At 35.5% G+C, this 14,249-nt stretch overlaps 1 protein-coding gene across 4 annotated transcripts in view; it reads right to left on the bottom strand.

Moving 5' to 3' along the window:
* Positions 1 to 14,249, bottom strand: part of LOC138932233 (uncharacterized) — a 57,884-nt gene that overhangs the window by 42,540 nt on the left and 1,095 nt on the right. For 2 of the 4 annotated variants that reach the window (XM_070293853.1, XM_070293855.1), the window contains exon 1: positions 9,602 to 9,675. The exons of 1 other annotated variant lie outside the window; for it this stretch is intronic. In XM_070293853.1, coding sequence (XP_070149954.1) covers positions 9,602 to 9,625 — 24 coding nt within the window. In that variant the 5' untranslated portion in view covers positions 9,626 to 9,675. Of the gene's footprint in view, positions 1 to 9,601; positions 9,676 to 9,888; positions 10,757 to 14,249 lie in introns of those variants that run through there. One more of the 4 variants, XM_070293854.1, reaches the window with a different exon arrangement.

The raw sequence follows: 14,249 nt of genomic DNA, 5'->3' as shown, positions 1-14,249 counted from the left end.
GACTGTAAGAGACTCGTGGTTTTATCGTTAAAGTATATCAAAATTTATTACAAGACTGATAAACGAGACAAAAGCGATATGGCTCTTAGCCGAGTTCATAAACCGCTGCACACAAAGGATCTATATATACCATTCATTCCATAAGTGCATTCAGCCGAAGATGAATAAAGATATAATAAAAAGCGCGGTCGCGTTAGTATTTAGCGCCGCGTGCATACTTTTCTTTGCCTTTACTATCGATTTTTCGCGATCTCATTTCTTTGGAATTTTGACGGCACATTCCTTTAAGAGATATATTATTATGAGAATTATAATAATGATTAATATATTGTATGTTTTTAACATATGTATTTTTAGACGTATTATAAATTCTAATGCAATGAAAATTCTGTACGAGTTTTCTGGGACGTGACACATATTTTTTTGCTTGATTTATTTTATTTCTGAAATATTAATTGTATTTAATCGTAAAAAGCAGAACACAATTGTAGCGCAATATCTGTCCTTTAATCAAATTTATGCACGCCTTTATGGCTTCTTTTCCGAGCGCATTCAACATCATAGAATTACGTTATGTCTTATGTAATGAAATTCATCGTTTTCATCCACAAAAACATGTTGCAATCGAGAGTGCAACAATCGCTCCAACGAAAAGCGAAATTGTCAGAGATGTAACATGGTTTCGTTGGTAACGCGTTCGAATCCGATGAACTTGAAAAGAATTCTCATTCTTGCGTAAAAAAGCCACATACAGCACAACGCGTCGATAGTCTGTCAAATCATGTGGATCTCGATTCGGGGATATTGAATTGCGAAAAATATGATTCGAGAATATATAATACGAAGCTGAGGTCTCAAAAATCGAAATCAAGTCGGACCGACATTTCGACCTCGGATGCGTCAAGTGCGAGATAGCGCGAAAATCATCCGCGCCCTTCACGTTGTAAGACAAAAGGATGGAGAAACGAGCAGAATGTAAAATGAGACCGGAACAAGGATGAAAACGAGACAAGAGATCGAGGTGAATGGTTGCATTTTAAAAGAAGGGGAGAGTAAGGTTCTCTCGATTTAAAATACGAGACGCTCGATTGCGATGTACAATATTTTTCGCGAGTTTCCTGTGTTCTCACTTTTCATGACTCTCGATAAAACGAGAGCTTAGTCGGCAAAAACTTTAAGGTACCTCTCCCGCTTATAAGAGAAAGCAGCCGGCACATTTGAGTGCTGCGGATACTGCAGGATGTATCCGAGTTACATCCTTTGCCATCGCATGATTCCGAAAATTTTGATTAGGACGTCGCGTGATAAAAGTAAAATATTTTTAGAGTGCAAGACATTTTCAATTAAATTCATTTATTCCGTCACATTCATTTTACGGTACGAATAAATTTAAAAATATTCTATATGTATATGTGCCAATGTACAATATTAGAATAAATTACGCTTTCGAATCAATAATGAAAGATTACAGTTAGATATGACCGATTTATTCAGTGCGCTCACCTGTGTTTGCTCTTCATACAATCTACAGAATATCGAGCAACAGAAGGTATACGGTTGGCAAATAGATATATTCCCACAGGGATACGTTGACTATGTGCACAAGAAACGCTTCTACGTATTATCGTTCATTCTCGCTTATGTTTAACTCGAGTTTCGAACGATATTCAACGTTGTAACAATACCAATGGGCAGAGAGAAAAGAGAGCTATAATTCCTAACTTTTATTCGTTCTCTATCTGAAAGATAATGCAAATGCGGTTTCGTATAAAATTACGATAGGACATAATTCTCTCGAGCAGCCGCGAACGACATCGAAAGACGAGCTAAATGTGGCAGGCATCAAGTCAATTTAAATACGAGCCCGTTTTCTTAACGCATTCAGGAAATAAATGTGCATTAAAACGCGTCGGTGGCATCGTGAAAACTTCGCGTCGTCGCGCACTGCGAGATCCGCATTTGTGGTCGGAGAAGCGAAGCCGTTTACATAAATCTTACCGATTATGTTAATCTCTTTTTTTGGGGGGGGGGGAGGAAAGCTTTTTTTGAAAACGAAATCGGCTGTTTTAAAAGACTGCTTAAACACTCTTTGATTTTTCATTATCAAAATAAACCTCAGAATTAAATATTATATTGTTCTACGAGAACTACAAGTGTATATATGTATATATATATATGATGAAAATGAAAAAGAAAAATGTTATTCGAGCTAATATAATTCGGACTGATGTTATAAGCGTTGTAACAAGTTAGTCGCATATTTCTGATATCATACAGCACATCTCACTCATTCATGTCAAAGTATGTTGGGTAAGTTTTTTATCACGCTAACTATCCTGTCACACTAACTTCCATTGTGTATTCCATTCCATTTTTTTTAGCAAAAAATTTCCTCCCCATTTTGCAGTTTGAATATTCATGTAATCGTATGATCGGATAACATTATTTGTATAATCAAATAACGTTAATTTATGTAATAATTAAAGCACCATTGAAATTTTGCATCTTTGGGAGAAATTTGTTCGATATCTTTCGCAGCTATTATCCGATATCAATCAATTAGGTCAATTAAACTTTTATAAGAGTGTCAGAGAGCGGATTAGGGGAAGGCAAGTTTGTCAATGACGAGCGTACTCGGTACTTTTGTTCGCGCGTTACTTAAGATGGGATTATGAAATTATGGATCGAGTTAGTAGAGTAGACGTAAAATATTCTTCGATATTTTAAGAATAATCATCTCTCGAACATCTCCCGATATCCATCAGTTAATTCGCCCCGTGTAACAAGTTTAACAAGTATGAAAGCATCTTTAAATAATTCCAAGTAATTTTGCAAAAATACTTTCCCAAAAGTGTATAATAATATAAAAAATTAATCCACTATCTACGGTTAGAATGTTCTTTAAATCCATTTGTAAAATTATATTTAATTAAAAATAATAAATCAGTACATTAATAAAAAATTTTTCAATGTGAAATAAAGTGTGTGATTTTTTTTCAACACCTTTTATCGCACTTCGCTTAAGAGCAAAACGTCTGCCTGGGAAACATCGCGCAGGCAATAAGGATCCAGTAATGGTTCACGTCCTCTCATGCATATGGGGTTTTGTGATAGTATAATGGATCATAATGCATACGCTGCCAACGACAGCGAATGTGATCGGTCCAAAGAATCCGACGCGTGATTGCGTAGCTGCTTATACACGATTCTCTAGACGTATACTTCACCCGATTTCTTTATTTCCATTCTTTCTCTCGTGCTTTTAATAAAAACTTCACGCAGAAGGATGCAAAAAAATCAATATGTTCTATACCTGTATCAACGTATCTCAATATATGTCAATATAATATGCCAGTGTTGAAACTGTATATCGAAATGTCTATTTATAAAAGAAGATACGCATGAATTTGATTTTGCAAACGTAAAATGTATAATATATTAATGCATATCAAAGTATACGCAAATTATTTACGATAAATCAATGTCTACAAACATGCCTTTTTTTTTCTCCGCAGAATCTAAGTTTTATGCCATTAGTAATTTTCGCAAAATGTAAAATGATATTTATTTACGTCTTCATAAAACGAAAAATCAAAAACGATACAAGAAATGTACTTGACGGGAGCATATATTAAAATATAATATATATCTCGAAACGAAATATTTTTTCAGCAAAAATATTTCTCATTTTTCATTGTATTATTTTCTGAACGGATAAAATATTACTGCTAGCTATTTAACTAATAATCTGACATTATTCGTACTTCAAAGAAGACCGAATGCAAAAGAGTATAAAGTTATATGTAAAAAAAACCAAAAATAAAATTATACATACCATCTAAAAAATATGCTCTCTAAAATATATATGCTACGGGCGTAAATTCTAACAAGTGCGCATTCATTATTCGCCATATATCTTTTTTCTGCTTTTGTGCTCGAAATAATCTTAATAGAAACATAAAACGGTATGGTCGCTATACATATATATAATATGTACCAGCTACATTAAGCCAAAGGATTCGCGGAGCACTAGTGAGAAATATCTCACGATACGATCGGATGCATTAAAGCTTATTCAATTCGTGCACTGGCAAACGCCAGATATCTTGATGCAACTCGAAAACTGATCGAATAGCGTGCGATCGAGCGATATGCGAAGATTATCGCGGAAGGTAATCGAATTACACGAGAAAATCCCGCTTAGTATTAATCTGCTAATTTTATATATGTGATGCGTCGCCTCTCGCAATCCCTGATGTATCCACCGTGCTTACATCTTCGTGTCGCCGTCTTTAAGCTTATGATTTATGCGCGCATTTTGCTACGGGACATTTTCCGAGCATGTTCTCATTTCCATATTTTACACCGTTTCTCGCGCTAAAATCGAATTTATATACAAATTACAACCGCGGATTGTTAGATTAGATAATCATTAAGAAGCTGAAAGTTTTCGTATGACGGTATACCAAGTCGTCGCGCGTGTTTCGGAGAGAAACGAGATCACCGGAATAAGAGATCGCGTCAAATGAGATGTTCTATTTAATAGAGTTTGTCGTTGGGCTTTTCCCGAAGAAACATCTTTGCCCGTTTATTATGCAGAAACTGCATTGCATTGAAATGTCCCAAACGGCATCGTTAATTAAAGAAGTTGAAGTTAGAACCACATATTGAGAAGAGTTTCACGTATAATCGTACGGTAAAAGGCGAGCGCGTACGTATAACGTTTTAATTAAAATATAAATATCAAGTGCTATCAGAGAAGGGTATGATGCAATTAAATCAGAACAGAAAAAATAATAATTGATTTTATAAATAAAAAATATATCGTACTAGTTACATCGCGAGGGATTTCGACGCCTGGAGGATTCTTCGTTCAATTTCATATATGAGATCAAGAAAATGACTTCGAAGATCTTAATTGCATATCAAACTAGCCGGGAGATCGACATCGCCAGTTTTTATATCGTGTAAAATATCTCTCGTAAACTATCTCCTTTATTATATTACGTACACGTATGACGACATATTAGATAGATCGAATAAGTATAGCCATCCTAACAGTAATAAGTAAAATAACGACTCTCCATTGAATGGATGACGCGATAAATTCACGAGACAAAAACCTAAAGTCAATTTTAATTGTTAAATATTAAATTCATAATTTAATATTGAATAAATTTAACCAATATTAAATTTATTTTTAATTAAATCGCCCACGCGCATCACAAATGGTGTTAAATGTCACGCGTCGTATAGCGATTAATTTCTCAATTTACAAATATGATCGCGGCATAATTTTGCATTCTACTCGATACTACAGCGATCGAATCGCGGCGATGCATCTCTCGCGAAGTACGAGAACGACCTATCGGGAAAACTATCTGTACATCGGTAAACCCTATCACAATTGACTTCACAGACGATATTTAGCGCGGTGTATTGCCACGCCGGTCGTATCTACGCCACGTCTCTGCCTATTTGTCTCGTCGTATGACAACGAACTCGGCCGGAATTTCCCGTCTGCATGGTCGGAACGTAACGTCGTATGATAAAGGCACTCGGGGTATGACACCCCAGCAAAAGTCGAGGACTCGCCCCAGGGGACAATGCTCGGACCCTTCTGCTTCTCTCGTTCCGGCGGCGTCGGATAATACACGCACGCACATGTGTATACGCACGGTAGATTCTCGCATTCCCGAAATGTATCAGAAAATGGAATTTCTACAAGGAACTTCGCGCATCTCCTCTGGAATAGCGGTCCGGATAACATCGTTGATATATATGAAGTTGGTATGTGAATTTGAAGAGATGTGCAGATAATATCATAATATTCCATATGCAAAAGTGTCGTTACGTTGATAATCGGCATCATGGACTATTAAACATGTTACATCTTAAAGTATTCGATCAAATTTTCGCATGTAATATGTAATGTAGCGTGTAAATGTAGCAGAAACTTTATTCGCATTTCGTATATTCGGTATTTGCGTGAGTAAATTGTGAACCATTACTCGTATTGTCATATTAACTTATTAATAGAGAAAATAACAAATAAAAAATTGTGAAACGTTAATGTATGTAACGTGTAAAAAAAGGTGAAATAAGAAATTAATTTACGAATTATTTTAAGAAAGTAAGTGTTCCCCCCTCTCTCTCTCTCTTTCTCTCTAAAAGACTGCAATTTATGTCTTAAAAAAATAATGTGAATAAAAAGAAATAAGTGAGAAATGAAAATATATGAGAAATATTTAATAAAATACATATATAATAATTTTGACCTAACTTTGATATTATTTATGTATATATATTTCTCCTTGTCATATATATTTTCTATTTTTGTACGAGTTTTGTAATTATTGCAAATATAAATTTTTTATTCTACTTTATAAATTACATAAAATGTAACGAGCTAAAAATATAAAGAAAACTCACATTCTTTGAATTAATCGATATTAGGAGAGTGTCGTTTTAATATATATATCTTATTGTTCGTGTAAACATTTTAAGATAAAAGCATATAATAAAACTAACATTTAGTATTTTTATTTCAATTTTAAAATAGAGATAGGCTCAATAATCTATTCAAATCTGCGCTAGTAAAAAATTTCCAATTAATTTTACCAGAGATCTTAAAATATGAAGCATGTGAGTTTTATACTTGGATACTTTTCGAATGTAATTCTTACGAAAGAAACTTTTTCCTATGATCAATCATGTTTAAATTTTTATATAAAGTTCGGAAATGCATCCAGGATAGTATGATCGATTGTCGAAAATGTTTGTGTATTAAAACCTTCGCGTACACGTTAATTCACTTTGTCATTTTAATCAGGACTAATGAAATATCTCCACCGGATCGAAAGCATTCTATTCATTATATCGAACGGCACGTATTCGATGTCCCGCCACCGCAGGCAAGTGTCGACCAAGCCACTCTCGCTTTGAGCTTCGTAATCGATGCGTTCGTAGTAATGATCCCGCGGTTAACATTAATGCATGGCACGATCGGTAAATTCTTATTTAATATCTATGTGATATTTCAAATATTTCTCCCCCATTTCCTCCTCTTTTCCCGAATAGCGCGCACGCGATCTTCATCTCAATAATATGATAAGATTATTTTAAAACTCGTGTTTAAAATAAGTATTCATCGATAACCCGCATACATTAATTTCTTTTATTTTTCTTCGATCTAATATTACTTCTGTCGTTGTCAAGCACACTTGTATCTATCACTGTCATTTATTCTACGTATATTTGTACATTATTTGAGTGCTTGTCCTAGAACATTAATAAATGTTTCATCTATTCGTCTCACAAAGATTTGATCTAAATTATCGCAAATAATATTCACGTGTGAAGAATGTAATTCACATCTATTCGTCTCGACGTATGAAACAATTACACGATCATTTTCAAATATTATGACATAATACTGATAATGCGAGCTACTGTTTTGGCAGTTCTTGAAAGTGTATATTTTCTAGACCCCCCCCCCCCCGACACTCTGAAATATTTGTATTGGATAGAAAGAATATTAGTCTTCAATTTGCGAATCTTAGAGAACCGATTATCTCCTAATTTGCGAAATTCCATAGATACCCCTCAATATTTTCGTTGTATATCGATAATGAAAATAGGAAAAGTCCCTCGCGAGGATTTTCCTTTCGGTATACGTATCGTATCGTAATCTGCACCAATATAAATTTTACTCTCTTTTTCGATATGTTCTCATTTAGCTATCTTGTATCAATGGATAGCCCATTATTGGTAGATAATCGATTTATTAAAAAAAATAAGCATATCTGGCTCATGCATCCATGCTTTCATTCCAGATTACAGTGGCGCAAGAGAGTATCACGCAGGCACGTGTATCGCGCATCACCGATTGTCGAATGCATAGTTGCGTGTAAACGAGTACGCAGGAATGCAGTTAATTGCGCATTATTTTAGCGTGACAATCACGCAAACATCGCGTGAGAAGAATGAAACGTAAATCTTTGGCGAGTTACGTACAATATTTCTGTTTACATGACATTTAATGTTAAATCGGGAATTTTCATTTAAAGCTAACTAAAAATTTTAAAAATGTTATTTAAATACTAGGGCTAAATAAATATCCTATTTCATTATATTAAAGAATCAAAAAATTGATTATACAGAATTTTTATGGATCGTGTCGTATTTACAATAGAAAATAACTATTCTTTAAAAATAAAAAACGTGGAATGGAGCAGATGTGCACCTCAAGTTCCTTGAAATTTAAAAAATAAATTCACAAAGAAAACCAGAATTGTAAACACGAACGTAAATGTTAAAAGTTAAATGTCCTTTCTAACAATCTTAAGCTGTTAAATGTCTGATCCCAAGTTAAACTAGGAAGATTATTTAGATTTATGTAAAGCGCTTTTAAAATACTGTAAGAAGTGTAAAAAGTTAGGTCGAAAAATTGATCAAGACAAGAAATACACAAGAAAAATATAATCGTAATATGCATATCTCGAGGCGGAGGATGTCTCTAATTTCCGAGAATATACCAAGCTGCTCACATAGGACTATAATCCTTGTCCTCCGGGAATTAACCAAGCAATTATCGTTCGTGCTCACAAATGCCCCTTAATAATAGTGTTCTATCAAAATAATAAATAACATTTCATCAAAATAATTAAATCGCAAATTGATTAAAATTGAAAAAATTGTAAAATTCTTTTTTGTTATTCTACTTGTGCAACTGTCAATCCTAATTATCATTGTGCAAGCGACGATAGTTATTAAGAGATGAAAAAAGAATTAAATTAAAGATATAATATAAAATATTAGAGTAATGTGTGTTTTAATTATTTCTAAACAATTATCTCATTTATATATTTTACTATTTCCATATTTTTGCGTAAACTTGCAAATTTCATCGCATTTTTCAGTGTCGAGATAGATATAATACTTGCAAATTTCTACTTAGATTTAAAGCATTTTAATTTTGAGGCAAGTTACTAAAATTCAACGTATCCCATCGCTCTAAAATAAATAGGTATTGGGTGACAAATATTCGATTGACGATGCCACGTCGACACGATCAACGGTGCAAAGTGGATCGCCAATTATGCTTCACGGCCCGTCAAGCTCTCTACGACGATGGGAAGCAGGGATGGTTAAGTTCCGAAGCGGAACGATAATCGTAAATTATGCAAAACGCGAACTAAGTTAGGAATTCTAATAATCAGCCGCGTGCCCACTCTTATTGCTCACGTTTTAAAAGATGAAATTAATGAAATCTACAATATATACTAAATATGATTTTTCACATTCGCAACATTAATTAATTATAATAAAATATATAATAATTATGATAAAATAAAATCATGTTTAAAACAATGTTCAGTTGAACTCTCACTTGACTCGCACTCGAGAAACCAAAATTTGGAAGAATATTCAAGCGCCGTAACGTGAGATGAATAACTTAAGACATTTTACATCTTAATAATTCGAAATTCGAAATTTGTCTACTATTTTGTGAAAATTGTGAAATCGATGAGAGAAACTTAGCTTAAAAAACCAATTTTTCCCGTCAATCAGAAATCGGAATCATGTCGATATCTTGTACCTTCCTCGATGTAACGGCGAACATCGTCACCTGAAAGTTTCCCGAGGCGGAAGGTACAATCGCGACGACTGCTGTACGACAACTGCGAACTAACTGTATTCAAAGCAGAGCCGACTACATATGTCCTCCTACGTCGAGAAAGCGAGAAACTAAACGGGGGTCGAGTCAGTGGCCGCGTGAATGTTCGCGGTGTGTCGACGAGAAAGAGAAAAAGAAAGAGAGAGAATGAGAGAAAAGCGAGGGTGGGGGGGGGGGCAAGGGAGAGGAGAAGACAGTGAGAAACTCACCATCAGCAACTTGACCTTGTTAACCAAAGGGGACGTTGTAAGGAACTTGTTGACGGCCGTCAATATTCTCCCTTCCAACGTGGCAGCGCTTCCGGCGTCTCGTCCTCGTGACCATCCAGGCCCGATGTTCGCCCCCTCACCGGAACTGGGCAACAACTTCTGGCAGTCGCCTGGCCCGAGCTCCCTCTTCTTCAGCTCTTCCCGCGGGCCCTCGTGGCTCCGTTCGTCCTCTGTGCTCCGCCGCACCCTCAACAATCGCGCTCAGCACGTGTCGGCATCAGAACCGGCCACCAGCTTTCTTCTAGCCCTTAGGGAATCCAGCGAATCGTTATTCGTTTCGTTCTTATTGCCGAGCGCAGTTTCCCTCCGGGTGGAGAACCGGCCGGAAATTTTCCGATTGTTTCTTCGAAAAAAAAAACTTTCCCGGCTTCTCTCGCGCGACCCAGCACTGCGTGACTTGCGTGGTACCCCAACGAAGGGGGGGGGGAGGGGGGGAGGCTGGTACCAACGTTGATGAACCGATTACTTATATATTAACCGATATCAATGATTGATTAACTCATTAACTGATGTACGGTTAATTCGAAGATACCGTTTTCGCCGTTTATGCGTGGATAATTTTTGTCCAAAATATTTATAGATTATATGCGATGAATGCGTGATGATGCGAGGCTTTTTTTGCCTCGAACAATTTCTTTCTCTTTTTTTATTTACCTTTATAAGTATCTTTGGATATCTATCGCTGAAAAATTATGGGATCATAACTTTAGACGATATTTACTGCCTAACTTTGACACACGACAGTAACGATAGTGTCGTGTACGCGATGTCAGCTATAAGCTTCCGGATGACCGTCACTTCCTCGAGGTCCCGACAGTGGCGCGTTCTCGACGTGGACTGAAGTCCGGAACGGTCCAACGGATGCTGCGACTCCGCTCCAGAGGCCGAAGAACGCGCGAGCGCGCGAGAGGAACGCGGCGTGCGAGATATAGGGAGAGAGGGAAGGGGAGGAAAAAGAGGGAGCGACGGAGAGAGAAATAGAGGGTGGCGGAAGCGAGGCATGAGAGGGAGGATTCACTCGTGGAAAATGGGGGAACAAGATTCTCTATCTCTCTTTATTTCTCTTTCTCTCTCTCTCTCTCTTTCTCTCGTTCAACGAAGAAGGGGTGCCAGATGGGTTATAGAAGGCTATAGAGCTCTCTCGGGGGTTCGGAGTTTCAACTAACGCCACTAGTTGCTGGAAAACCTCGCAGATTTTCGCGCCCGATGCGATATTGGCCGCTCCGACGATCCCTCTTCTACTTTTCTCTCTCCTTTTTCTCTGAGATATCTAATGGGTTTACATGAGTTACAGGTTAGCTGGGTCGACGAATGTTTTTGTAGATGTTATCGGGGAATTGATACCCCCATGAATCTGACATGATACAGAAAAACGGCATCATTCGGATAGTGTATCGGTAAAGGGATGTCTGCGGGAGAATGAAAAAAGTTAGAGCGCGAAATCAGATTCAACAAATTTGATTTGCGCCTCGCAATTTGCTTTTGAAATGAATAGACTACTATGATTTTGAATATCATTTGTGTAATTATTGATTAAATCACTGAATGCAGATCGCGATATTTTTCCATAATTTTTTATATAACAGATACAAAGTATATATATATATATATATATATATATATATATATATATATATATATCACCAAAATTGTTAAAATTGAGTTTTTAATTGAAAAATAGCAGAAATGTAACAAGTTATATTTACACAAGCGCAATGTACTTTATGAAAAAAATTCTATCATCCGGAAGAGTTTTATTCACGAATGGGTGTACGGACGTGATCAATTTGCCAAACACGTTAAAAATTGGTATTCCCGGTATGTCGTTGATCGATAGTTCCATTGTTCCGGTAAGAGAACGAGTCGATTATATTGTATTTCTTCCGCAAATTGATCCGCCCCGAATGTTCTTGTTAATCTGTTATCGCCTTTGCCAAAATATCGATACGATTTAAATATATTGTTAAGTATAATATCTATGTTAAGTAGACTGAACATCCCTCCGAATATTTTTTTCACAATCAATTGATTTCGATCGCCGAAATCAAATTGCATTTCACACCGTCATATATTGTAAAATCATGTTAAAGTATACTTTTAGTGTTTTAAGCTTTTATGTTTCTGGAGAATAATGAGAGAACTTTTCGTTAGAAAACAAATAGATTGGATAAACCAAAAGTTAACTCACAACCGACCAAGAGAACGAAATGGAGCGAGCTGAGAAGCAAGAATAATAGCTTAAAATTTGCGGGGAAATTGCGGTAATGCATTGTATAAGGAATTATTTATGCGGTAAACGAGATCCGATAAGAATACCCTGGATTTACTCACTTTCGGGCTGGTTTGTAATTTTCCAAGCGTTTCTCGCGGGCCGAGTTCTTTTGTTGAAAAATTTTTCTTTGTTTCTATGCACCCGTCCCATCGTCGTGTTCCGTTCATATTTACCGCAACGCTCACGTGGGCGGCCGTCATTATCCATATTGGCATTGTTTTCTGACACGCGGGTTGCTTTTATCAGCGCGCACAGTCTATATCGGCGCTACGACGCGGTGCATCCCGTTTCTTTCAAGAAATTCCCGTTCGCGTTAAATCACGTTTAACGTCAAGAATGGCTCACGAGGCAAATCTCAGTCAACAATGGCCGGTCGACCTTCTTTGCCAGACTTTCACAAAAAAGCGCACTTCTTTCGGATTAATCGCGAAAAATCGCAGGGCATCCACGCTAATGATCAGCTCATTCATATTCACCGATAGATAATTTTTCAAATTTCCGTTGCCAAAAGCATTTAACTAATTAGCTAATTTAGCTTTGTTTAAATAATTGTCTCTAAAGAATGTTCAATAAATTATGTTAAAATCAAAGAGATGATAAAAACTTGTGATAAAAACAAGAAATGCACGGTATATATACATGTATTCTTTTAATTTGTGTGTATTGTATACTTTTTAAAATAATTTGAAACATAAAAATAAAACGCACATTTCAAAAATTAATAAGATATTCTTAGATATAAAATTAAAATTTATTAATAATAACATCAAACACTGATATCATTATTAATTTTCAATAGTCTCTTGAAATTGAGAGCAATTGCAAATTAAGATCTTATAACGGTAATGTATGTACATGTACTTTAACTGCAGTTATTGATTAAAATCTATTGTATTTTAATCGGCGCGCAAATATTAATATGAAATCAATAATTATATTCTATTTGTTGCATGTGTTTCTTTCCGCAAAAAAATCATTCTTCAAATATTCTCTGTATAATCATCGTTTCATTATCTATTATATACGAATTTTTATACCACAAGATTTATAGATAAACAAGAAAAGACCAACGAAAGAAAGTCATAAATCAATGGATAAGCTTCATGCTGATTTTTAGTTTATAAATGCAGCTTATATTTTACATCCTTGCAATACATTGCATGATGTAAGTTCTTTATTTAACTCATGAATCACACTTTGGATAGATTTTGTTAATATTGAGTGAGTAAAATCTGAGGTATAAATCTAATATGTCATAATTTTCGGACAGCTTTTATATTCAATTTCATTCTAAGAGAATTAACACTACATTTAATAACATTGGCGCGATACGATTAATTTTAAATTTATGCGGAAAGTGAATTTAATCTGGCGTACTCGATGTTAACCAAAATAGAGTTTAATCAGTGCATGCCGTTGTGGCTATTCGTTAAAATTTGACTGTAAATTGGATAACCGATGTTAGTTGATCCGCTCTTTTTATTTTTTTTTTTTAGTGCAAATGCTTTTAATATTATCGCGACCGCTACATTGAATGAACACTGATGCAAGTATATATATGTTGCAATATATATATATATATATATATATATATATATATATATATATATATATATATATATATGTTGACGTTCTAAGCTTGTCATGTGCAAACTCGTACGACCGCTGCGCAAAATTAGATTTTTATTCGAAACGTGTCGCGATAAATTGATATAAAGTTAAATTTGCTCAAGAACTGATTTATAAAAACGGCGTGATTAATTTATTTAAAAAAAAATTTAAACTGTTTTTCCAATTCTCTTTCTGTAAGAACGACAAGATTTAATTTTCGTGGTTCGGTGGTACAGATATAATTTTCAGCATTGTATTACAAGGATGCAAAATGTCACAGAATCAGGGTCATATGGTTAATCGTGGATATGCCATAATCTCCTGTTGCAGCTCTATAACGCGCACATCACGACTATTATACTGCGAGAGTACATAATGTGTAGCGGGAAGCGCGAATAGATAATTCAATCTGAGGTCT

Source organism: Polyergus mexicanus, unplaced genomic scaffold, assembly GCF_030449975.1.
Source record: "Polyergus mexicanus isolate NDT 795.1 unplaced genomic scaffold, iyPolMexi1.0 SCAF_4, whole genome shotgun sequence".
Taxonomy (NCBI): Eukaryota; Metazoa; Arthropoda; class Insecta; order Hymenoptera; family Formicidae; genus Polyergus; species Polyergus mexicanus.
Note: the sequence above shows the minus strand (reverse complement) of the source record. Positions and strands in the feature narration are given on the sequence as shown.